The 27548-nt window shown below is 39.9% G+C and overlaps 1 protein-coding gene across 1 annotated transcript in view; it reads right to left on the minus strand.

Annotated features, from left to right (window-relative positions):
* Positions 1-1918: 1918 nt before the first annotated feature.
* smc3 (structural maintenance of chromosomes 3) overlaps positions 1919-27548 on the minus strand; it is a 63889-nt gene continuing 38259 nt past the window's right edge. The window contains exons 19-29 of the mRNA XM_055646967.1: positions 23733-23886; positions 20786-20936; positions 20117-20275; positions 19485-19592; positions 16678-16786; positions 14084-14331; positions 11037-11249; positions 9083-9253; positions 8176-8353; positions 4593-4699; positions 1919-2384 (exon numbers count right to left, since the gene is read on the minus strand). Of these exons, the coding sequence (XP_055502942.1) occupies positions 2313-2384; positions 4593-4699; positions 8176-8353; positions 9083-9253; positions 11037-11249; positions 14084-14331; positions 16678-16786; positions 19485-19592; positions 20117-20275; positions 20786-20936; positions 23733-23886 (1670 nt within the window). The 3' untranslated portion in view covers positions 1919-2312. The remainder of the gene's footprint in view (positions 2385-4592; positions 4700-8175; positions 8354-9082; positions 9254-11036; positions 11250-14083; positions 14332-16677; positions 16787-19484; positions 19593-20116; positions 20276-20785; positions 20937-23732; positions 23887-27548) is intronic.

The raw sequence follows: 27548 nt of genomic DNA on the forward strand, positions 1-27548 counted from the left end.
CAACAAGAGTGGTTGGACAAACTCTGGCGCATCAGTGGTTGACGAGTGACCTGATAAATGTATATATAATTATGAGGGGTACAGGTGGAGTGCATTAATGCATTTCGTTGTCTCTGTACTGTACACTGACAATGACAATTAAAATTGAATCTGAATCTGGAGTATATCAAGATTCCCTCCCCGGGAGGAAATGTCAAATGCTCTGGAGAATAGATTTATGACAAAAGGATAACTCGTGAGGCAATCTTTTCTTACGCGGAGTGGTGAATGCCATGAACAGACTGTCAGGAGAGGTGGTGGAAATATGTTTTAAGAGGCTTTTAGACAGGAACATGAACAAGATGGAGGGGAATAGATCATGTGCAGGCTATTTGAATTGATATAATTTGTCATCAAGGGCTAAAGGACCTTTTCCTGCATTGCACTGTTCGAGATGATCAGAATTTATTCTCCCATGGGAAAAGAAAGCTTTGAAATGGATGGGTGGGGCACAACCCAGAGACCGACAAATAAATGGAAGGTGCTGCAAGAGATGATGCTGAAAGCAGATACAAACACTACTTTTACGAGGCATTTGCACAGACACTTATATAGGTCCTAAAGCAGGAATATGGGATTAATGGCTCAATGGTGCTTTATTGTCACATGTACAAAACACAGTGAAATTCGTTTTGAGTCGCCAGATTTGGCACCATTTCCAAAGTCCCGTCCTTGCATTGTCTTACTTAATTGAGTAAAAAGGTCTGAATGAATATATGAGCTGAATGGCCCATTTTTGTGCTTTGCAACTTTGATTAATGGGCCTGTCTCACTTAGGCGACATTTTAGGTGACTGCAGGAGGCTATGCAGTCGCCACATGTTCTCGGGTGGTTGCCCAGGAATCGCCTTCATGGTCGTGAGGAGTTCCTGCATTCTGGAAAAAAAATTAGCGCTGACCAGAATGAAGCCGCCATGGAGTAGCGAGAATTCTTGTGCCGTAGGTGGGTCGCCAGGAGGTCCTAGTGGGTTGCTAGGAGGTCGAAAGTTCTCGTAAGTTGTAGCCAGTGCTGACCGGTGAATTTCATTGGCTCATTGGGGAAAAAAAATATGAGCAGTAGATTTCAGAACCAAAGATAACCGGCCAGTAATGTTAACGTTTGCCGAGCATCACAGCTGTGTATCTCTGGCTTCTTAAAAGTTGTCTCCACTACATCTCCCTCCTCCCCCCCCTTCTTTTAAAGGACTTACCGTACATTGTGCTTTAGCCATCTTAATTACAGCGCCAACCTTCCTGTTCATCGCGGTGTCTGTCTGTATCACCTTGGCTTTGCACCGTGTGAATTTCACTCGGCTTTCCCCCCCACTTGCCCTGTCCCCGCCTGCATAACGGGCTGGTGAAGGAAGCGATGTGTGCGTGTGTTCCACTGATAGTCGCCGTTCCAGTTGCCGGTTTTTCAGGCGACTGCCGGCAACTTAACAGTCGCCGGCAATCGCCTGAAAAATCGTCTAAGTGGGGACAAGCCCATAACATTTCCTTTCATGTTTTCTTTCTCTATCATTTCTTTAATCCCATCCTTCTTTAATCTACATAATTTTTATCAAAGATTAGGCGTTAAAATTTATGCAGATTTTGAAGGATCATTAGCAATTCTTCAGTCTGATTGTTTGGTTAAGGATATAAACTGATCTTCCAGCTACAGCAGTGGACCTTCATGTCATTGAAGTTTTAGCAGAATCCATTGAAAATTCAATCTAAACAAGGGTTGGTCCATTCACTTAACGTTGATTCTAAAAAAAATGCACTGTTGGGTGTTGCAGATATTAATGTACAAAACTTGCTCCTTGTAGACCAGAGTGCACTCAGCATAGAAAACTTAAACACAAAAATATTTACCTAACATTTTATTGCAACTCTTTGAAACAAAAAGTGATTAAAAATTATATAGTGAAAAGCTATTTATTGCAATAGAAGATACAAAGCTTATAAACAACTACGAGAAACTTTACAAAACCATAGACATACTTCAACTTTGCACGCAAAAGAAAGCTGAAGCGGGTGTCTTTATTTTAAGAAACAGCAACAAAGAGACAGAATAGATGCCAAACTTCTGAAAAAAATCTGCTCTGGTCATTTCCTAAATGTCATAAAGTCCAATTAAATTGACCTCAGCTCAACTTCACAGGTGGAATTTAGAATATTTTTTGAGTAGCCATGTGAAATGCAGTGACTATCTAGTTTAGTATGATATAAGCACTATTAATGCAAATCAAATCTGCAGATAAAAAGTATACAACTTGTGTACAATTGATTGGAAACCAGATTCTGCTATTTTTATCCATGCGTAGTATCATCTTCCACAAAGTCTTTAGCTTGTTCAGCTGTGATCACATCAATGTGACTGACCTGTAAAAGATTTATTTTTAAAGAAAATTTAAACACACAGCTTTACTACAACCCAGATACATAAAAGTTTATCAAATCAGAAGGCACTATTTATAGATAAAGGAGAAACGTCACTTTGAAAAGCTGGACAAAGTGTTACCAAGAAGGAAGTCTATACTTCAGTAAGTTAAATTAAAAAAAACATTAGATTGATTCCTTGAGTGAAAGTGTTGATGTATAAGAGGTGGAACAGGTCACGCCTAGACTCATTGAAGATAAAAATGAAGTGATCTTAGCAAAATAAAGTTTTGAGAACTGATAAAGTGGATGCTGAATTTTTCTAATGGAGATGCCTAGAACCAGGAGATAATTTCTGAACAAGGGATTTCCGATTTAAAGCAAGGAGTAACAACTATTTCACACGTGGGTTGTACATCTTTATGCCCAGGCGGCTGTGAAGGCAGTCACCAATTATATTTAAGACTGAGACTGATAAGATTTTTAAACTCAAGGGAATGGGGAGAAAGCAGGAAAGTGATGTTGAGGCCAAGATTGGATCAGTCATGAACTCAATGACTGTCAGGGGCAGTTTATTAATCTACTCTTGCCTATGTTCTAAAACCTGCAACTTTATCCAAAAATGTTATGGTAAAATAAAGGTTTTGCAGTGCTTTCAGATCGAGGTGTTCCATGTTTAAAACAATCTTCAAAAATGCATTAATTGAAGAAGTTATTGCATTACACATCAATGAAAGACTTTGATTTTAAATATATTAAGTTACTCAAGGTGTAATTTAATTTCCTTTAACTTACAGGAAAGCATAATTTCTTCAGAGGCAAGTTTAGGACTTGACTTAGAGTACACAGTCTGATGAGAGGTCACACGTATTGAAATTGAAGTGATTGTACAATTGAGAATTTAGCCTTGCCAAAGGGCTAAGGCTGATAGAAAAGCTTGACAAATCTTGTTCCTAGAACCCTGCGCATCCCAGAAACAGCTTGGGTTGTAGAAGGGGGAACAAAAGTAGTCTACACTGGCCACAATTATATTCATAGTTAGTTCATAATGTAGGTTCATTGTGAATGTTCAAATTTGATATAATAGCATTGTTACGGTAAAGATTGGAGAAAACAGCAGACTACATTGAGATCAGCATTCACTATGTAGTGTACAGCAGGCCCTTCATTAGTAGGCTATTCATATCCAGCAGCAGCACGATGGGCCGAATAACCTTCTACTATGCTATAGTTCCAAGATTCCATGTCTCTAACAACCTAGTCAAGATCCAGGAAGTTATACAGCACAGTAACATGCTCTTCAGCCCAACTTGACCATGCAAACCAAGATGCCCCTTATGCACTAGTCCCACTATTACATATATGCTTCCCATAGAAAGAGATGGCCCATTCTCAGCAAGCCAAGTGGGATAGTGGTTCAGTCTTCTTGAATGAGATACAATAAACAGCAAAGGGTGACAAGATTTTTTATAGTTTTGTTTAGAGATACAGCGCGAAACAAGCCCATCGGCCCGCCAGGACCATGCCAACAAGTGATCCACATACAGTAGCACTATGCTATACACTAGGGACAATTTACAATTTTACCGAAGCCAATTAACCTACAAACCTTCGCTCCATAGATGCTGCTGCACCCGCTGAGTTTCTCCAGCTTTTTTGTGTACCTTCGATTTTCCAGCATCTGCAGTTCCTTCTTAAACAACCTACAAACCTGTACGTCTTTCAAGTGGGAGGAAACTGGAGCACCCAAGGAAAACCCACGCGGTCACGCACAAATGGGGAGAACGTACAAAGTCCGTACACAGCACCTTAGTCAGGATCGAACCTGGGACACTGGCGCTGCGCTACCATAAAAATATTATTAAAATTTTAACCATTCAAGCCCATCTCATGTACAAAAAGACACCAACAGACAAAATTAAATATAGCCCAACTATATTGGTACCAGTGAACTCCAGCTAAATGCTTGTAAACAGCCTGGTTTGATACATCCTTGGACATCTCCTGATTGCAAAGTTGGCTGACCGGTTTGGATTCCCTCCTAGCCTCTCCCTCCCAACTCACCCAACACCCGCTTCCTTTCCATCTGGTCACCAATGAAACGCAGCAAATTTCCCATTTTAAGAGATTTGTTTGTTAACAACTGTTCAAATAAAGCAGCATGAATATAAAGTGAGTAGGTTACGACATCCACTTTAGTTAAGAAATTACCTTATTCCTGAATTTCACTCCATAAAACTTGTCTGCTGATTCGAGCAATTCTGGCCTGAATGTAGTCGTAATGAACTGGGCATGTGCGGAAAGTTCGGATATCATATCTATTGTGGAAAAGATTGTTAGGATGTTAAAAAGAGAGCAAAATTACAATTTACAAACCTACTCAAGCATCAAATAATTGTCATTGAAAATTAAAACAGATTTTAAAGGGTGGAACTGAGTTACTAAAGCACAGATTCCATTTACAAGAAGAACTTGAGTGTATCAACAATCTTGACAGAATTTGTGTGTAGTCTGGTGGATTGCCAGGTACCTGGCAGATAAGGCAACCCATCTGTCCATCTCATTTCACCTTGTATCTACAGCTGCAAACATAATGCAAACATGCTCCTCTGTCCCCAGAACGCCCACAAACAATCAAAACATCACCAATGGTTCAGCAGATCCCAATAAATGTACATTAGATATTTTATCGTGAATTATCTCGCCATTCTTACCCTTCCTGAACCTAACCCAACAGAATTAGTTCTTGTACCTCCTACATTTGTCCTGCCAATATAACAGTGCGCTGGCAAGGACCCAAGTCTTTTTCACCCTTCAAGTGGTGATTTACACTATTTAGAAGATATATTTTTAATTCTTTAGGTTAATCTCACGAAAGGCTTGTATTGAAATGCAATTTGCTGTTGTTTCTTCACTCACTCATTCAGGTAATATTGTTTTGTAACAATGTTTATTTAAATTGCTGCCTTTGTGACATCCAAGTAATTTAGGAATATGGTGATTAGGTGCAGCCCAAATACAGATAGTCAAGCAGAAAAGTCCTCAACTTACTCACCATTAGTTGGCATCAGATTCTTCAAAAGATTTGTGGAATTCATCCAGTTCTGCATTCTTTACTCTTTGCGACTTCACAATATTTACACTTTTGGGTGGGGAAAAGAGTGGGTTAAGTGGGAGCATGGGAGCTAAAAGAACCCCAGTATCCCATGCCATGATCAGTGGATTCCATTGACTGCAATTGGGATAGCGGGTTACAGGGGAATGTATATTAATTATTTGTCGACTGCTTTTGATGGATACTTGTTTTAATTATTGAGGTTTTTTTTTAATATCAATATTTGTATGTAAGACTTGACGAATAAAGTATGTAAGATCCAGACAGTCATGGCCAAGCATCATGTGCCAGGCGAAGTGGCAGATCTCATCCTGGACTATTACAACCAGTTCAGCATGAGAGTCTCATCAGGGTCAGTAACATCAGAGTGGCACAGACTGGAGGTTGGGATCATCACAGGCTGTACCATCTCTGTGATCCTTTTTGCCTTGGCGATGAACATGAACGTCAAGTCTGCTGAGCCAGAGTGCCGGGGCCCGCGGACCAAGTCAGGAATGCGCCAACCCCTTCATGGACAACCTGACTGTCACCACTGAGTCAGTGCCAGGAGGCAGGAGGCAGGAGGATGGAGAAACTGATTGGATGGGCAAGGATGAGGTTTAAGCCAGGAAAATCAAGGTCACTGGTGCTGAAGAAAGGCAAAGTCATGGACGGGTTCCGCTTCAGCATCGAAGGGGCACGAATCCTAACTGTCTCCGAAAGGCCAGTGAAGAGTCTTGGCAAGGTGTTCAACAGCAGCCTGAACGATACAGCATCTGTCCAGGCAACCTGTCAGGAGCTGGAGAGTTGGTTGAGAGCAGTGGATCGGTCGGGGCTTCCCGGCAAGTTCAAGGCATGGATTTACCAGCATAGTATCCTGCCAACGATACTCTGGCCACTGCTTGTCTACAAAGTCCCAATATCCATCGTAGAGAGATTGGAGAGGAAAGTCAGCAGCTTTCTCAGAAGGCGGCTGGGACTGCCCAGGAGCCTTAGCAGCATCGCCCTTTACGGAAATAACACCAAGCTCCAGCTGCCCCTGAAGTCCCTGGAGGAGGAGTTCAAGGTGACTCAGGCCAGAGAGGTGATGCTGTACAGGGACTCCAGCAACCCCAAGATGGCTCAAGCAGGGGTGGAGGTGAAAACTGGGAGGAAGTGGAGAGCCGGCAAAGCCGTGCTGCAAGCAGAGTCCCGGATATGCCACAGAGTCTTGGTGGGAGCAGTGACTCGGGGAATAGCAGGCCTGGGAATCTTCCCATCTCCCCAGTTTGACAAGGCCAAGGGGAAGGAGAGGCGCAGGCTGGTCCAGGAGGAAGTGAGGGCAGTGATGGAGGATGAGAGGTGTACCAGAGCAGTTGGATTGAGGCAGCAGGGAGCCTGGACAAGGTGGGAGCAGGCCATGGACCGAAAAGTCATATGGACTGAGCTCTGGCAGGCTGAACCACAGCGCATCAGTTCCTGGTCCAGGCAGTGTATGATGTCCTGCCCAGCCCATCGAACCTCTTCATCTGGGGCAAAGCTGAATCTGCAGATTGCCCGCAATGCTCAGGCAAGGGGACGTTGGAACACATCCTGAGCTGTTGCCCAAAGGCTCTCGGTACACATGGCATCACGACCAGGTTCTTAAACCCGTTGCAGAAGCCATCAGCATGGGAATCAGCAGCTGTAAACGAAAACGCCCCACCACCCAGATGATCACCTTTGTGAAGGCCGGAGTGCAGCTGTCAAGAACCACAGCATCCAGGAATCTGTCAGGAATCCTGGCAACTGCGCAGGACTGGCAGCTTTCCGTAGATCTGGTGAAACAGCTGAAGTTCCCACAGCACATTGCCACGACCACCCTGAGGTCAAGAACACCACAGAGGCAGCGGAGAAGGCCTCAAGATGGCTCTGGATCAGGAGAGAAGGTCCATGGGGAGGAGCGAATGCCACCTGAACACAAGTCGTGGTCTGATCAACCACGGCTGGGTCGCCTGGGTGAGGGTGGCTGATGTTGAAAGACCCGAAACACCCAATGACCCCAGGTTACATCACTGATGATGTGTTCAGGAGCATCTATCGTTGTATTTGTATCAAATGACTTGACTTGACTTACAACAGCATAGCAAATCAGAAAGTGCCAACTATTAAGCTTAATGATTTATACACAATCCTATGTTGTTATTTCTTCACTATCTGTAATTTAGATATAATTTTTGGCATGAATAGCGGAAGTTGATTAATCCCAGTGAAAAGAAAGAGAATTTAAGTTACAGATCACAATTTTGCTGTAATCTAAAATCACATGAAATCCGACAAACTTTAAGGTGAGGAGGTAAAGATTAAAAGGAACCTGAGGAGTAACTTTTTATTACACAGCGTGTAGTGGAAGAATGGAATGAGCAGCCAGCAGAGGTAGTTGAGGCAGGTACTATCACAATATTTAAGAAATATTGGGACAGGTACATGGATAGGATAGGTTTAGTGGCATATGGGCCAAACGCAGGCAGATAGGACTAGTGTAACATGTTGGTTGACATGGGCAAGTTGGGACGAAGAGCCAGTTTCCACACTGTATGGTCCACTTCATCCCTATCATTGAATAAAAAATAAAATCTTGCTGTCTCAATGAGATTCCTTTTAATAGTATTTGAAAAACTCATGAATGGAGCAATATAAAATGCAATTTAAAATCAGCAAGGTTTTCTTTGAAAACTTTACCTGAAACAGCTTTTCTGTGTTGAGCATCCAGGGCCTGGTCGATTTCATCAAAGAGGTAAAAAGGAGCGGGGTCACATTTCTGAATGGCAAAGATTAAAGCAAGCGCCACGAGCGATTTCTGACCTCCAGAAAGCTGCTGCATTTCTCGCATTTCTCCTTGTTTTCCTGTAAAAGACACCTGCCAATGTAGAAAGTGGAATTACAATGCAGCACTACCAACATCTGCCAAGAAATTGTAAAATATATCAAGCATGCAGTGACAAAGCATTTAGAAATTAGCTTTTGGATGGTATAATCCTATCCTCTGGGAAAGTCCATAAGTTTATGTGTAAACCAGGGTTTGCTCTGTTTATGATGAATTTAAAGGACCCATTATTAGTGTATGCAGATGAAAATCTGACATGACTCCAGAATGTATCAGCAAAACAATTCTGATGAGGTGGAATCTGAAAAGAACATTGGGTGCAGAACAAAAATACTAAAACTTTTTAAATTAAATTAAATTTTGGAGTTTGTGCTTCCCATTCCTTAATCTAAATTTCCATAACGAGGTTGAAAAATGTAATTCCCCATGAGCATCTTAAAACAGGTGGATTTTATCTATAGTAATGATTTCTACAAAACAAAGATGCAATTCTATGACTTCCAGAGAAGGATCCTGACCCGAAACAACATCTGTCCATTCCCTCCACAGATACTGCCTGACCCGGTGAATTCCTCCAGCACTTGTGTTTCATTCTAAGACTTCCATCCTGGTTTATATTAAACTTGTGCCCATTGAAAAGTGAAAAACACCTGCAGATAATCCTGATCGACATCAATTATTTAATGTTGAAAACAATGAATGAATGAAAGTGAAATTGCCGGCAGAGAACGTGATAAAATGACACACAATGGAATCAGTTACCCGAATGCCAACTCCTGTGAATTGATCAACAGATGGCACACTGCTCTGTGATGCACTGCCTTCACCCTCATCCTGCGATTGGCTTCCTTCCACGTCACCTTTCTTCATAACCAAGGATGCTTTACCACCTGGGACCAACTTTGTGAACACCTCACTGAAATTTTTGGATACCTAATCAAAATAACATGATCCAGCATTTTAGAATGATTCAAAGGATGAAAATGACAATGCAGCCCAGACGCTTTGCTTTTATTAGTGGGTACACATATTCAATGCAGCAGAGGTGCAGCAGGTGGTACTGTGAAGTCCAAAATGGATGAAATTTAACAGTTTAGTTAATGATTCTATATAAACACCCAGAGGAAAATTGTAACTATCAGGAGAGGTTTTATGAACATATAAACTTACAGCAGAAGACGCACAGCGCATCAAGGCATCTGCTTGCTGTCATCTTACAGTGAATTCAGTAAGTTGTTTAGATGCAGTACATTTTCAAAAGACAAAAATGCTCCATTCAGTACCAGACTTTGTTTCCAATTAATAAAAAGTCATTACTGTAAACTGGTTTGCAGTTAGTTTTCAATTAATTGCTGAAGAAAGCAACAACAAATTTGTGTGGCGATATCATTTTATAATGAAATAAAATGTAATCACCAATTAAACGTTTGTGCAATGTAGGCTAAATTTGTACTTTCAATTTTCCTTGAATGCCACTTGCCATTTTAATAGTAATCCCTCACTGGCCAAACTCTAATACCTGCCTTACTGGCTGGCAAATTGTCATAGATAATGCCACCTACGTTTTGATACATTTTAACCATCTTCCCCCATCTCTAAAGATATTTTCTTGATTCAGACATTTCCCGGTAGCCATGTTGGCTCTGGCATGTTAGTCTGCTGCACCCTTTAAATACTTTTTAAATGATATCTCAGGATTTCATGAATGGACAACTGGAAAAACTAAAGGCAAGATGGTCTCCACTGTAATACTGAAGTCAAAGTGCCTGCCTCACTGAATTTATAGACAAAGCGTTCACTATTGTTTAGCCATGTGATTAAAACTGCAACAAATCTTTTGGCCAAAATTTATATAAAACAATAAAAATCATTGAAATCTCTTTTGACGATGCAAAGAAATAAGACGGTAAAAAGTGAAACTGCAAATATCTAGCTTTGCTTTTAAATTATGGCCACTAAAACACAAGCATGAGGTCAGGAATTTACAAGTGACTGAATCATTAAACAAGAAAACAAGATCTATTTTTAATTAAAATGAGCATTCCAATTTAGACTGCAAACAGAAGAGCATTCAGACATTTAATATAAATTAATTAACCCCGTAGATAATAAGAAAAATACTTCCAGGTTCCACCCTACAAATAGAAGTCAGTTATATACTTGACTTAGTCATTGAATTCTCAAAATCCCTTGTCACAAACATTGTGCTTGACCCTTGACAATAATTGTACTTAGTTTGTTCCAACATGGACTAATACAGCCATATACCAGGTTCATTCAGCATGGGACCAAAGGTGCCCTAGTTCCCCCACCCCCAAAGAAGGGTAGGCCGTCTTGCTATTTTTTGCAATTTGATTGAACACATTGACTAGCTGGGATACTTCAGAAGTGGCCTAGCTACCCACGACACTATTACAAAATTAGTGACTAGCCAAGGTCCATGAATGTCCCACCGACCAGGGATCAGACTTGAAAACTACCGTGGATTGCTAAACCCTTGACATCAGCCACCTGTCCCATCATCACTATTTACACCAGGTATTAAAAAAGTTGATGTTGAACATCTACTGAAAATCAAACAATTGAAAACATATTGCAATGAAGGAAAAAACATGACTTTAGTTATAATGTATTAATCACTATATTTGTGAACTTAGCAAAACATCAAATAAGTTTTCACCAATTGATAAACTATTAATAGTACACAAAATTTTACCTGTTTGAAGGTCAGCTGTATGGCTTCATACTTTCTCAACTCAAGCACATTCATAAGCTCCATGATGGACTTGTGGCCACGGTCAAGCTCCTCTTGACGTTTCATAAGCTTCTCCTTCTGTTCAGAGAAATTTACAAACTGGTCCAAGGCCTTCTTGTTGACGTGACTGTACTTCTTCAACTCCTGGTTACACTGTTCCAATTTCCGGAATAGCTGCAAATGACGGGGCAAAAATGTGTGACAGTAGAAAGTCACTTTCATATACAAAACACACACAAAAAAGGCACATCTCAACAAACTTTAGATTACGTCATCTTTTATCAAAAACCTGTGAATCAATTTATGCTTAATAGTTGCTGCTCTAAATATGGCAAAATATTACGACAGTATTGTTAGTTGAAAAAAGTATTAATGGGTTTATTTATTCCAGTTTTAACCAAGGTATCTAAAAATGAAATATTTACTGCAGATGCAGTTTACAAAAGTGACCAAACTACTGGAGTAACTCAGCAGATCAGGCAGCATCTCTGGAAACCATGTATAGGCGATGTTTCAGGTCGGGACCATGTTCAGACTCGCCACAAGGAGCTCAAATACTTGTTGACAAATGAAACTGCAGATACTGGTTCCTGAAGAAGGGTCCCCAAAACATCACCTAATGTCCTCCAGAGATGCTGCCTGACCCGCTGAGTCACTCCAGCATTTTGTGTCTTTTTTATTTAAAAAAATAATTGTACTAAAGCCTCATGCCAAATGTCCTTATCCCTAGATTCATCTTTGTCTCCTGTTTATTGCTTTGAATATTTTTATTTATACACGCAGTGCTGATGACTTCATCTGAAATATTAACCAAGTGATTGTAGAAATATGTATGGGGGAACTAAGTTAACATCAGTATGGATGCATTGCACCGTCCCTAATGTATACAACAATAAAACTAATCATAATCAATAATTACATAATTAAGATCAATTAAATTGGATATTAATTCAACTCCCTTACTGAATGCTACACTGCTTCTTGAAATTTGCACCTCACAGTGCAGTCATCAGCCCATACTGTAAAAAAAATGTTTGTGATTGTAGGCTTATGGGCCAGCCTAAATTGCTCTTCATCAGTAGGTGGGTGATAGAATCAGAGGCGAGTTGCTGGGCATATGGGGGAGAATAATATGGATTTATTATAAGATCAATGTAAAATGGTGCTCAAGGGTCAGTATGGACTCAATGGGCTGAAGGACACAAAGCGCTGGATCAGTGGGTCAGGCAGAACTCTGGAGAAGGTCTGAAGAAAGGTCTCGACCTGATACACCACCTATCCATGTTCTCCAGAAATGCTGCCTGACCTGCTGAATTACTCCAGCACTTTGTGTATTAATCAGCATCTGCAGTTCCTTGTTTCTACAATGGGTTGAAGTGCTCATTTTCATATTTTAGGACTTGATAAACTGCAGTTTATCTAAAACATTTTTTCCCCAGCAAAAATAAGTGGAGAAGATACAAAAAGTCACTTGCAATGAATGAATCCAGATCATACCAATTCAACAAGACTTAACAAAACAGAGCTCCTTTCCACAGAAAATGGAAAGCTGATGACCTAATATTTTTAATAGCATACCAGAAGGGGTTTCTTGGACAGATTTAGAGAAGATATTTCCACTCAGGTCTTAGGGGTAAGGGAATCAAGTTATGGGGGAAAAGCCAGAACGGGGTACTGATTTTGGATGGTCAGCCATGATCATATTGAATGGTTGTGCTGGCTCGAAGGGTCGAATGGCCTACTCCTATACATATTTTCTATGTTTCTATAATGTTGAACATTACCATAAAGAGCTGCTTAGGTGACTAGAAAAATGAACATTTAATGAACAGCAGGATAAACACACGAAGAATAAGAAAGGCAAAGGATATGCCAATGAGGCTAAATGGAAAAAGGTGACTCGTGTGCAGTAAGACGACAGGCATGATCGAACAGGAATAGCTTGTTTCCGGACTGCAGATACAATATAATTATGCAACACAAATTATTAAATGATTCACTCTGCCTGCAGATGGTGCTCATAACCTTCTGCTGATCTTTAAGTAAATGGATTGCCCTGAATCAGTGCTCCAATGATGTACTGAACCAATAATTCTTTATCATTAAATGTACCTCAGAATTATGTACACCTTGTCAGACAGAATTTACATGCCAAATGCATTTTGTTCTCGATTGCTCAATTTGCCAGCCCATTGGGGTTCCATTAGGGAACATTAAGATAATAGCAGGTGATCCTAAATTGAAAAGCTCAATATCTTTACTACAGTTTAAGCCTCCACACAGACTTGCCTTCAATGAAAAGCAAGTTATAGAGAATAACGTGCAAATTTAGTGACTTCCCAATGTACAGAAATGTGCATTTTATTTCTAGCAACAAGGAGCTGTAAATTCTGGTTTACTAAAATAAAAGTGCTGGAGTATTCCAGTGGGTCAGGCAGCATCTCTGGAGAACATGGATCAGTGATGTTTCAACTCAGGACCCTTCTTCAGGAACCAACAACTGCAGTTCTTTGTGTCAACCAGCATCTGCAGTTCCTTGCGGCAGTCTCGTCTATTGTCACCCAATCATGTTCTCAAGAGATGCTGCCTGGCCCGTTGAGTTACTCCAGCACATTGTGTCTTTTTTTTTTGCACAATTTATTTCTTCCATTGCATTTCTACCGTGCCAAAGCCCAAGAGAAAGGAACAAAATAATCAAACTGTAAGTAATTTTCTTGAAGTCTGGACGTTGATGAAATTATATTTTATTATTAAATAATTTTAGCTTAAAATATCAAAATGCAAAAGCATGCAAACACCACCACTTGGAAGTTGCCTTCCACAACGTGCACTATCCTGTCTTTGAAATACATGTCTGTTCCTTCACTGTCAATGGATCAAAATCCTAAAAATCTTTCTCCAACAGCATTGCGAGTATTCTCACACCTGAAGGACTGCAACAGTTCGAGATGGCAGCACAACAGAAGCCATTTTCTTCACAAGATGCCAATTTTCCCCACATACATTACCTGCTTGAGGCTCAATGTTTGGTATTTTTCAAAAGCCTCCTGTGGCAATGAGCCCAATTCTCTGATTTTCTTCATGCACTCTTCTTTTTTCTTAAGCAACATGCCCTGCCGGTTTGTCATCTTCTCCAGCTCCTTTGTGTCATGGTTGATAGCTTCCATGTGATCTTTCTCCATGTTCTTCCAGCGATCCATGCTTTTAATTCGATCTTTGGATTCCACTTCTGTTTTGTCTATCAGAGATTCCAGTTCTGTAAAACACATCTGATGTTTTAGCACAGATTTTGTGGAAGGGAAAAGGCAACTGTTTATCTTCAGTGCTCAGTTATCTCTACAACAATCACCCTAATCCAATATTAACAGTGAACTCACCAGATGTTAATGGTCAACATCCCAAGAACTAATCTTGTTTAGAAAATTAAGAATCATGGACTGTTTCCCTAATACCAGCTACTGCAGTCAAAAAATGCTTAATGAGTATTTGTTCAATTGAGTTCATTCAATTACACTATATAAATAAAATTGATTCATGGCTTCTGTCATTAAAGGAAGCAGCAATTAAATTCATACACCTGGAGTATAATTTATGTTTACACAATTACTTTATAATCATGCAATAACCTGCTGTGTTTCATTTTTATAAAACATCAACTGTAAATCTTGTGACTTCGAAGAACACGGATCGTGATATAAGAGTAATGGGTCATAAGGTTTCTAAAATTGTGCAACTTTATGACTACATGCGCTTTACAAAATAAGAGTCACAGAGTCTGATTTATACAGCACAGAAACAGGCCCTTTGGCCCAACTTGTACAGGCCGACCAAGATGCCACATCAACCTTAGTCCTACCTGCCTGCATTTGGCCAATATCCTTCTAAACCTTTCCTGTCCATGTACCTGTCCAATTCTTTGAATAGCCAGAAATCCTTTTAATTTACAAAAATCTTTAGTTCAAATATGGACATTTTCAACAGTTCCCTTCCATAACGCTGTTGAGCCAACGACAATCAAGAAATATCAAAACTGAATTTGGGAGTTGTGGATTAGTTAAGGGTATGCAAAAAATGTTAATATATCAACCAAACATTAAATAACCAAATGGTTGAATTGGTTCAAAGACTGAACAGCCTTTTTATTGTTATTATCATGCTACTGAACCATCCTACCAACAACTAGAGAGCAGTCCTGAACTACTATCTACCTCATTGGAGACCCTTGGACCATCTTTGATCGGACTTTACTGGCTAAATGTTATTCACGTTACTCCCTTCATCATGCATCTGGCCCATTCTAAGTCATATGTGTGACCAAAAAGATGAAAAATTGTGGAATACATCTCTTTTAATTATGAAAGCATTACAGGTATATTGTTTTGTGCTGCATATATGATTCTATTTTCTTCGGTTTTTCAATATAAATTTTATGTGTTACGCTGACAATGTTTGTTTCGGGTAAGAGGTCAAAGATGACTGGTCACGTGTGTGACACCACATGGAAACAGTTTACAAACTCTGAATTTTAAATAGCTAGAATGTTCATATCTTTCGCAGACATGCATTATAGTTCTGTAGGTAGGAAAATAGCGATGAATAAGATGAATCTCTTACAATAATTTTTTTATATCACTTTGTGATGACATCTGGTCACGTGTGACATTTCGGTTCACTTTCCAAAGAATGGGCCATCTGTATACCGTGGATGGCTCGATTGTAATCACGTATTGTCTTTCTGCTGACTGGTTCGCACAAAACAAAAACTTTTCATCGTACCTTGGTACACGTGACAATAAACTAAACTCAAATTGCTGTTTTTAGGATGGGAGTAACAACAATAGCTTGTCCAACATTATGTGACTCCTGAAGCAAGACTATCTGACAAACTCAGCCTGAAGTATGAAGCTTACAAATACTTTATTTGCCACTATATTTACTGCAGCAAAGTCCCAAAGCCAATATAGCACTGAGAACATCTGCTCCATCTTCTGCTGATCCCATGCCCGTGTTATTTTAAGTTATTTCAGTATTTCCCTCCCGACTAAAAATAATCTCAGCTCTTATTCAAAACTTTGCTGCTAAGTTTTGTTTACCCAGAATCTGTGCTCATCAGCCTACACTGCCCCTTATGTCAAAGCACCCAATGCATTTCAAAATGCTTCAAAAATATTTAACTTTCTTTAAAGTCCAATTTTTACCAATTATTTAATACCTTTTTCTGCATTCAATTATGTGTTGTAAATGTTATACCATTTTTGTTATATCACAATTTGTTGCCATGAAACAGTAATGCAGCCTGCACAATCTTTAGGCAATCTCCTAACCTTTAAGAGTTTTGCCTTTCAATTTTACTTCAATTGAGGATAAATCTACTGTAGCACTCACATCGTGAGATGAGTAAATAAAGAATAAATCAAATTCAGTCAGGTATAAAGCCTGTACTTCTAATGCTGAATAGCATACAAAATTAATTAGCAGAACCATGGCAAAAGAGCATGGAAATGGGACTGATCTACCTGGCATGAACGCAGTGCTCTTATGTTGTTATTCTATAACTTAGAATGAAGATAAAAACCATATTGGCACTTAAAATGGTTCCAACCTTCTGTACGTGACGTAGTCTCCTTCACACGCTTGTTTATGGCCTCCAATTCAGAAGTTGTGGCATTTAGAGCAGTCTTGCCTTCAGTTTCTCGCAGGTCATTTAACTCCTAAGTAAAGAAAGTACACAATTAAATTAATCAAATCTTAATACCTATTCTGTTCGATTTGTAATGGTAAATTGCAAAATGCACAGCCAATTTCAATTAGGTACAACAAAGCACAAGATTTCAATGAACATATCACAACAGGTTTAAATTTGTTGTGCAAATTACTCAATAACTTTTTATTTAGCAAAAAAATATGGATTATTGGTGGCAGAAGAAAAACCTTTACTTCTGTTATGTGTAAGAAGGAACTTCAGATGCTGGTTTATGAAGATAAGACACAAAAAGCTGGAGTAACTCAGCGGGACAGGCAGCATCTCCGGAGAGAAGGAATGGGTGGCGTTTCGGGTCGAGATCCTTCTTCAGACTGGATAGGGATAAGGGAAACAATATGGACGGTGATGTGGAGAGATAAAGAACAATGAATGAGAAATATGCAAAAAAGTAACAATGATAAAAGAAACAGGCTGTTTGTAAGCTGTTTGTAAGGTTAAAATGAGAAGCTGTGCGACTTGCGTGGGAGGGAGAGAGAGGGAATGCCGTGGCTACCTGTACTGGGAGAAATCAATATTCATACCACTTAGCTGTACGCAGCCCAAGCGAAATATAAGATGCAGTTCCTCCAATTTGCATTTAGCCTCACTCTGACAACAGAGGAGACCGAGGATAGAAAGGTCAGTGTAGGAACGGGAAGGAGAATTAAAGTGTCCAGCAACTGGGAGATCAGGTTGGTTCACGCGGGCTGAGCGAAGGTGTTCCACGAAACAATCGCCCAGTTTGCGTTTGGACTTGCCGATGTATAAGAGTCCACATCTTGAACAACGGATTATGTACGGTTGGAGGAGGTGCAAGTGAACTTCTGCCTAACCTGAAAGGACTGTCGGTGTCCCTGGACAGAGTTGAGGGAGGAGGTATAGCAACAGGTGTTGCATTTTCTGCGTTTGCAGGGGGAGGTACCTGGGGAGGGGGTGGTTTGGGTGGGAAGGGATGTTAAGCAGGGAGTTGCGGAGGGAACGGTCTCTGCGGAAGGCGGAAAGGGATGAAGATGGGAAAATGTGGCTAGTGGTGGGATACCGTTGGAGGTGGCAGACAATTCGGAGGATTATGTGTTGTATGCGACGGCTAAGGAGGTGGAGGGTAAGGACTAGGGGGAGGGGGAGCAAGGGCAGAGTTGAGGGGAACCGTGGAGACCCGAGTGAGGGCCTCATCTATGATGGGAGAGGGGAATCCCCATTCTCTAAAGAATGAGGACATCCTGCATGTTCTAGTATGCATGTTCAAGACAGAGGAATTGGGAGTAGGGGATAGCGTCTTTGTAGGAAGCAGGGTGGGAAGAAAACGTCACCTATTCCTTCTCTCCAGAGATGCTGCCTGTCCTGCTGTGTTACTCCAGATTTTTGTGTCTGTCTTTATTCCTGTTAAGTAGCAATACTTGGAATTTGTGATTATCAGATTTGTGGGAGCTTGTACATTACAAGTAGTGATTCCCAGGATTGGTGTTTTTGATAAGACAGGGGGCTGCAAAAACTGCCTCTCTGCGAATGTGTCAACTGGCTGCACAGTAATTTAATCCCTGCGGCATTCATCCTGGACAGCTGCATTCAAAGGTCATCAATCACCTTATATAGATAAGGAAGCATGTTTTTTCTACAGTATATTCTGTAAAAGTGTTAGTCCCGTGTCTTTTGTCTCTCGTCATCTTCAGTCCTTTAGTTACTGTTCCATAGTTTTTTTGTTCTGTTAGTTATGATATATTCCGTTTTTATTTATGGTCTGCAGATATTTTAATACTTTGCTCTGATGCTGTATAACTGTTGAATAAAATCAAGTCAAATCAATTTTATTTGTCACATACACATACAAGATGTGCAGTGATATGAAAGTGGCAATGCCTGCGGATTGTGCAAAAACAGAACAGAATAGAACAGAATCAGTATTTACATGTTAGGGAAAAAAATGTTTTAAAAGACACACCAGTAAATTAGTACAGTAAATTAGTCCCGGGTGAGATAAGAGTTTACAGCCCTGATGGCCTGTGGGAAGAAACCCATCTCATCCTCTCTGTTTTCACAGTATATCAGCGGAGGCGTTTGCCTGACCGTAGCAGCTGGAATAGTCCGTTGCTGGGGTGGTAGGGGTCCCCCATAATGTTGCTGGCTCTGGATCTGCACTTCCTGGTGTATAGGTCCTGCAGGGGGGCGAGTGTAGTTCCCATAGTGCATTCAGCCAAACGCACTACTCTCTGCAGAGCCTTCCTGTCCTGGGCAGAGCTGTTCCGAAACCAGATTATGATGTTGCCGGACATGATGCTTTCTACAGCCCCAGAGTAGAAGCACTGAAGGATCCTCAGAGAGATTCCGAATTTCCTCAGCTGCCTGAGGTGGTAAAGGCGCTGCCTTGCCTTACTCACCAGTGTGTGTTAGATTAAAAAAAATTTAAGATTTTAAAATGTTACTACTGTACTTGACAAATCATTGAGAATTCAAAGATCCTGCAGGATTTCAGGATCAGTGTACATAAATTCAGCAGATCTGGTCAACTGGTCAATACGTCCTATATGACAGCTTTGTAATGTTGATTAAAATTCAAATCGTGTGCTGATTCTTCCTAAACATGGAAATTAATTAGCATAATTTCAAAATGCTGTTGCATAAATTTCCAGCATTTTGTTGTGAATTAATACTCCAAAACGTTATTTTACCTGCTCAACTTGGTCCAAGCGCTTCCTTAAATTTTCACTGAGATACGTCTCCAACCTGGTCATTATACCTTCTAACTTAATCCGTTCATTTAAAAGTTGCCGGTTATCCTAAACAGACAAATTAAAAGTAAAACAATCTTAAAAATCAGATGCACATCTGACACCAACCTATCATCAGCATTGACTCACTGTCCTATTTTTCACCTGGCTACGGATCAGTGTTTTAAGTTGGTAGGAAGTGTCTGAGACCAGATGCTAGCAATTTTCCCCCAAAATCATATCAAAAATCAATCCTCTTGACATAAACTCAGTACGTGCTTTGTTTGATCAATCCTGCCATAATAAAAAAAAAACTCTACTATAAAACTCATTAACTGTGGTACTAAACCACCCTGTTTCTCACACCATGGACATGCATCTTCTCGAAACTGGTTATTTTCCAAAGTAATTATTCTTTACCATTGCTGTTATAGATAGATTCAAATGAGCAATTGTTCCTTTCTTATTATATTTCACATTTTCTCATTTGATCATGAAAATTCTGCTAAACTATACAGCATAGAGGCAGGAAATTTTAGCAGCTTGTCAAGATCAGGAAATAATATAACATTTTGTATCTTCAAATATCATACCTGTTGGAGCTGTCGGATTTCATCATTAAGTGCATCAACTCGTTTTTGGTCATCCAGACTAAGCTGAGAAAGCAAATCTGTGCCAAGTTCAGCTTTCAGGGACTCACGCGTTGACTCCATAGCATGTAAACTTGCTTCCAAACTCTGCAAACTTCGTTGCTAGAAATAAATGGAAAAATTGCCTTAATTAAAAATAATGATCTAAACTGAGTGAATTTCCACCCAGCACAATTTTCTTCATTGAAATTGCAATCTCGTCCACCACTAACCAAATTACTTTTTGCCTCACATTATTCGTAAAGAATAAGGAAACAAAAAAATTCAGTGAAATATGGGCAGCACAGCTAATGGAGGTGCTGTATTTCAGGTAAAGTGACCTCTGTTCAATCCTGACTTCACAAGCTGTGGGGAGTTGCTTGTTTTCTTTATGACCTTGTGGGTTTACTCCTGGTGGCCCAGATTCCTCTGTATTCCAAAGACAAAGATTGTCTGGTTAAATGGACACTATAAATTGTATTGGTTTGCATTAAAATAGGGTACGAGGCAGGAGGAATAGAGTAAAATTGATGAGAACATGGGAAGAGGGAGCAACAGGAAAAATTAACTGGGGGAACTCCATATACCCGACATGTCTGCCTCCTATGTAAAAAAAAATCATTAGATTGGTACCTTAGGCATGAAGGTTTTCTCAGACTGTTGCCTCTTTTCTTTCAACATCTTCATTTCTGAAAGAATGCTGTCTCGTGATGCCTTAAACTTTCTCTGTTGTGTTTCAATCTGCTGCATTTGATTCATCAACTGATCAATCTCATTATTAATCTGTATGTGGTGCTAAGGAACAATATATCACAGGAGTGTCGCGAGAGCAACTTAATTAATCCATCAGCCACTACTTAGTAATAAATAGGCAAAAATAGTTTAATGTATTGAACAGATTTCTTGATCTCTTAGACAAGATAATTCATGAAAAAATGAAGAAAGCAATGGTTTATTTTGCAATTCAACCCCAAACTCCCCACTCCCCAAAGGACACTTAAAATTATGAAACTTTACTAACCCTTTCACAATATCTCAAAACATTTTATGGTCAAAATGTATTGTGGTAATATGGGAAACAGAGGAGCAAATTTGTGCAAAGTAAAGGGCCTGTCCCACTTGGGCAACCTAATCCGCGAGTTCAGAAGAGTGCCTTCTACCTTCAAGCTCGAGGGCACTCGCCTGGAAAGCCTCGAGCTGGATCGGATGTCCGCGTTGAAACCGCGAGCTGGATCGACCGAACCGCGAGCTGCACCTACCGACTGCACACACACACATCGCGAAGGTGGGGGGCCAGGGACAGCAGAGGAGCGCTGTCTGCGAGAAGAAGAGGAAGGTAAACTGCTGCCACAGAGTACCGTAAGTCCTTTAGAGAGGGGGGGGGGGGAGGAGAGGGAAGGGGAGGAGGGGAGGGGGGGTGGGGGGAGGGGAGAGAGGGGGGGGGGAGGGGGGAGAAGGGGGGAAAAAGAGGGAAAGAGAGAGGGAGGGGGAGAGAAGGGGAGAGAAGGGGAGAGAAGGGGAGAGAAGGGGAGAGAAGGGGAGAGAGAACTTAGACAGAAGGGGAGAGAAGGGGAGAGAGAACTTAGACAGAAGGGGAGGAGAAAGAGGGGAGAGAAGGAGCAGAGACACTTTTAAGAAGTATAATAAAGTTAGCGGGCATTTTACCTACCGGCAGGCCTTCCTTGGTCGTGAAACTCCAATGAGCAAATCAAAATGAATGGTCTGCTCAAAGGAGGTGGCCCTCGAGTGCCTGTAAGTAAATAGCGACCCCATTCCACTACGAGTGAAAAAGACCCATGCCGACCAAAATTTACTCACGGAAAATCTTTCAATATGCTGAAATATTTTCCGCGACCTAGTAGAGGCCGCGAATAGGCGGGAACCTCCCTCGAGCATGAAGGAGATTTCCAACCACCTCATACAACCTCCTAGGACCTCGTGTCGACCATGCTGCGAGTTTGTGTCCAGGGCAAACTCTTCTAAACTCGCAGCTTAGGTCGCAGACAGGCCCTTAAGTTTCCTGAATTGTCAAAACAATAAACCATGTTTTTTAATGCTCATGGAGGGATAAATCTTGGCCTGAACACTGGGAATAATTATTTACATTTCTTCAAAACAGTACCTTAAATCCAAATTGAGTGTATTGAACATGTTTTGCAACCATTCCATCCAAATAACAAAATCAGCCAGCAGAGATCTGCTCAAATATAAAATTAAAAGTCCAACTTAACACCTGCACTAATAATTTATTACATATCCAATCATCTCAATAGCCAACAATCTCTAACGCCCTGCTGATCTGTGAAGATTTTTGCTGCAATATCTTTGGAATTGGATTTGAACGAGAATTCTTCTGTGTTAGGGAGGGTCTGCCACCCTCCTGACACTTGACAGCACCAACACAACCTCACTTTGGTTATCAGATGCTCTTAATAGTCCCTTTGATATTTCATACACTGGCAATTTTCCCAATTGAGTGAACCAACATAAAAACAATAGAGCAACATGCTATTATTTAATATACATATTACTTCTGCACATGTAACTATGATGCAAATTAAAACACATATTTACATGCTCGAGTTAAAGAGACATTTTCTGTGAACCATATGTCTCATTAACTCAAACATGCACAAAGTCGATTACTATTATTTTCAGAAATTGCACTGTGTTTTACGGAGTTTTGTGTCATAACTGCATTCTATTTGTTCTAAGTTGAAGACCTTAATTTAGGATGAATCATGCAGCTCCAAAGTCTTGTATACAGCTGTGCACTCATTATCATCAGCAGAAAAGGTCGTAATCATTTATCACACTGACTCATTGCTATCAGGGGAGTCCAGTTTTAAACAAACCGATTAAAAAACAGACTATTCATACAATTTATTTCTAAGAAAACCAACAGTGAGGTGTCACTGAAGCCAAGGTGAATTCTCTTTCCTTTTGTTTCACTTACATCTCATTCCTCCAGAACAAGGAAAATCAGTAAACACTTGCTGGATCATTTGCTAATAAAAAAAAATAGCACTCATTGTTAAAAATAAATTTCTACCCATCTCCGTGCATCTAAAGTTATTTAACAATACATTGAAAACCACTCTTTCAATAATGAAACAAACTCATTTCATGAGGTAAAATATTTGTGTTTTTCAGCACACAAAAAAAATGGAATGGTGTTAATAATAGAATTTAACAGAATTCTAAAATCAGAATCTATCAGAATTTCCAGAGTGTTGGATGCAAGGATTTGGTAGATACAAATTGAAGAAACAGAAAATGAGGTTGTTCAGAATTACAGTGCTATAAATTCCACCCACGTTACATGAATAAAATCTGAACGAGCAGCCATGCTAGTTTTCTTTTTGGCAAAACAACCTATTTCCTACTCTCTCTTCCCCCTTCCCCACTTCCACACCTCCCAAAACCCTTTTAGGTCCAATAATGTTATTTTTTGTCATTCAAAACCTTTTGAAAATTACATTAGATTTCCCTTCCATTTTTTCCTCATTGAACCCCAAAGTCTATGTCACCAACATTTTTTACATTATTATAAATGTCAAAACAGGATTTCTGAAGGATATTTTCAATGTTTCTACGGAGATTTTCGTTCAGTTTCGCTTCCAGTTCAGTTAATTCTTCCTCTGCTTTCCGTGCATCCTTTTGAAGTTCCAGCCTTGATTTTCTGGTGTCATAATAGCCACCAGTAAGAGCCCCACGGTGACTAACCTGGTCACCTAGAAGGAAGTTAATAACATTTCTCACAATCAAACATCAGTAGTAAACCACAATTCTTGCCACGTGCTTGAGATTAGTACTTAATCATTTTTCGAAACACCAAAAAAAGTTAGAGAGAATAATGCTTCAGGCCAACAAGGAAGAGCAGATTGGAATTTAATGAATTGATGTTCAGATGAATATTAATGTAAGAGCTATGATGGACTACAAAAATAACTAGAATAAATACTATGCAAAGCATTTAAGTTAAAGTTAGCTAGGGAAGAAACAAAGTCATTGCAGCAATACATTCTCAAATCTACTGTATAATCTATGTTGGGTACACTTGCAAATTAGGGTATCGGAAATTTTTCAGTAAAAGGTTTCTGTAAGAGTTTGAAACTGTATAACAGAAGAGGAAAATGAAAAACATTATTTTCATCTTTAAACATCAACAGTAAATAGTTCAAAAACATCCAGGTGCCTGACTGTTGGGTTTATTTTCCAAATGTTGTTCTTCCAGAAAGAGCCATCGACTAAAAAGACTAAAGTTTAAATGCAATCACAAGTCAAGAACAGAGATAAGAACTACTTTGCATGCTATCTCCAGACACTATTAAATATAATTGGAACATTGTCGGGCCAATTCCATTTTGGGTCAAGAGACTAAAATGGACTGCTAGTTAATGAAGACATATATTTTAACATCAATTCCAGTCAGGCAGTTTCTATGTGGAGCAGCCTAACATTAACATTAGGTTGACATTTGGAGGCTATGTTCCAATACTAACCTGTTTGTGACAAAACCAGCTGATTTAATTTCTACTACATATTTCTACAAGATTATTTCCCTTTCTTCTCACCCTAATGCATTCAAAGGTCACAATGCCAGGTTAAATAAGAGTCACACAAGGCCATTAGAGTGCTTGCCATGAATACAATTACAAATTGTAATAATTGGATTCACAGCTATTATGTCAAGGCAGGGTTCAAGCCTCTGCCCTTATCTATTACAAAACTGTCCAATTTACCAGCTGTTAGTGACAACGACAATTGGTGGTTACTGCTGCAAAACACACTGGGAATTTTCCATTTGTTTTAAATCACAAAAGTCAGTTAGAGGGAGAAATAAAAAGGGGGAACTAAAATAAAATAAATTTTAAAATCATACATTAAATTATATCGACAATACAAGCTCAAAATTCTGATTTTGTAAACATCTGTAATTGCAACCAGATGAATGACAAATGGCAAGTGAATTTGGGGAAAGTGACAACTTTGACGAAATTAAAAAGAAACAAAATGATGCAAGTTTAAAAAAAAAATGTCTGAGGGACTTTGACAATGATAAATGGATCATCAGAAAACATCAATTTGATCTGAAATGAAATTATGGCAGTTCAGCCAGAGAAAATGCAGACAAAAACCCATCATCAGCACCGTGGATGAGTCAGCCTTCTTAATCCTCCTACTGATCAACCAAGCTTACTCCGGTGGTAGAAGCAAAATTAATATTTATCTCTTGTGGTTAGAAGACCCTGTTTGTTCCATGAAATTGGTATTATTACTCATGTATATTTCAATAATAACGTTAGTAATCCTTTGCAAACAGTCTCACACAAAAGGTTTACAGAATATCAATCTCAGTCCAGCTATCCTAACCCACGCCATAACACATTAGTGATTCAGAGCTGATCCATGCAACACCAGAAGTCAATGAGCATAATTAGCTAATAGAAGAATCAGGACCATTGGCTAATAAATGCCACAAATCTACTTAACTCGCAGGTAGGGCCGTTTTTAAATTTATACCCAAAATGTAAGTGTTCAATGAGCATTTTTATCCATTAAAATATACACAAACTTCATGCCAAAGACATTTTCCTTGATCACCACTTTCATGTTTCAGGTAAGCTCACGGGTTTACTCCCTAGCACAGAATTAATTGATCCAATTATTTTGGAAAAAATAAAGTATGTTGTATGTTAAAAAGAGATCAAGCTTTATTCAATTTATTCAATTTGGAGTATTCCATTGCATGTGGCACCTGATTAAAACAGATCTTCCATCTTTGAGCCAGGCATCCTACTCAAATTGTCCACTGTGTGGCAACCTCATATTTTCCCGAGTAAACTGATTTTTTTTCATTGGAATACTCCGTTGAACAAATGTCTCCCTTCATTGAGATTTTAAAAGTCAGTTAACATCTGATATAGTCAAAAGTTGGACACCATAGAGGCAGGCCATTCAGCCCAACTCTGCCATACCGATCGTGATAGCCATACAGTGTGGAAACAGCCCTTTGGCCCAACTTGCCCATGCTGACCAAGGTGTTCATCTACACTAGTCCCACTTGTCCATGTTTGGCCCATATCCCACTAAACCTTTCCTATCCGTGTACGTGACCAAAACTATTTTAAATGCTAGTACCTGCCTCAACTACCTCCACTGGCAGCTTGTTCCATATATTCACCACCCTGTGTGAAAAGAATTGCCCCTCATGTTCCTACTAAATATTTCCCCCTCATCTTAAACCTGTGGTTCTTGGTTCACCTACAGGTTCCCCCACTGTAGGTAAAAGACTGCATCTGGTGTTTCTTATACCTCCATCATGATCTTATACACCTCTGTAAGATCACTCATCATCCTCCTGTGCTCCAAGGAATAATGTCCCTGTAGCTCAGGCCCTCAGGTTCTGGCAACATCCTTGTAAATCTTCTCTGCAATCTTTCCAGCTTAACAACATCATTCATATAGCATGGTGACCAAAACTGAACATAATACTCCAAATGTGACCTCACCAAAGTCTTGTACAACTAGTGATGGCTAAATATGCAAATTTAATTTGCATTTGGTTGTTCAAATAGCTGGGCAATAAACCTGCTCAATGAACTTCATCAAAAGGAAACCAGGAGGGCATTCATTGTAGCGGCAGATTTTCATATCTTTCAGGTAATTAATTGGATGAGAATGGTTGAATGGGGTGACTTCTAACCACATGCAAGCTCACTCACAGAGACCTTCAGAGCTTCTTCTCAGATATGACTTCAAAACAGTCTTTTGATGAATAAATGCTTTATTGTTGCTAGAAAACAGTATGATACATCCAAGTTTCTTCCGACTCGTTACTACAATCTTCTTCGAACTACAGCTTATTACTTTAGACATTAGTAAACTCCTTGTGTCTCTGTAACACTGGTAAGATCTGGCATGATCTCCTTTAGATCTCCCGTGGACCCCACATGGCGGAAGGGTCAACCTTCCCCATCGGCTCTCCAAACTAATCTAAAAACTAAACTTCTGCGCAAGCATCTAAGCTCCAAACACGCCCAAAAACACGTCATAAATCCCACCCACAATATAACGGACAGTCTAAAATTTAAAGGCACATGCCATCCTCAATGGCATGCAAAACAGGCCAAATGGCCACTACATTCATTACCTTTAAAAGGGGTATGCACATCAAAAAGCGATATGCTTGTCATGTGCTTTGAGATATCCTCAACATGCAAGTTCTTTCATCATCATTAATTTTTTTTTCCCCCACGGAATACAGAGGGGTACATGTGCCCAACTAAGGCTTCAGAGTACGGCAACATAGTAGTGCCAGACTGCATGATGCCAAGTAGCACTGTTCTTTTTTTAAACTGTCCTTAAAGATCTATGATGCCTTATTTCCATT

This window comes from Leucoraja erinacea, chromosome 15, assembly GCF_028641065.1.
Source record: "Leucoraja erinacea ecotype New England chromosome 15, Leri_hhj_1, whole genome shotgun sequence".
Taxonomy (NCBI): domain Eukaryota; kingdom Metazoa; phylum Chordata; class Chondrichthyes; order Rajiformes; family Rajidae; genus Leucoraja; species Leucoraja erinaceus.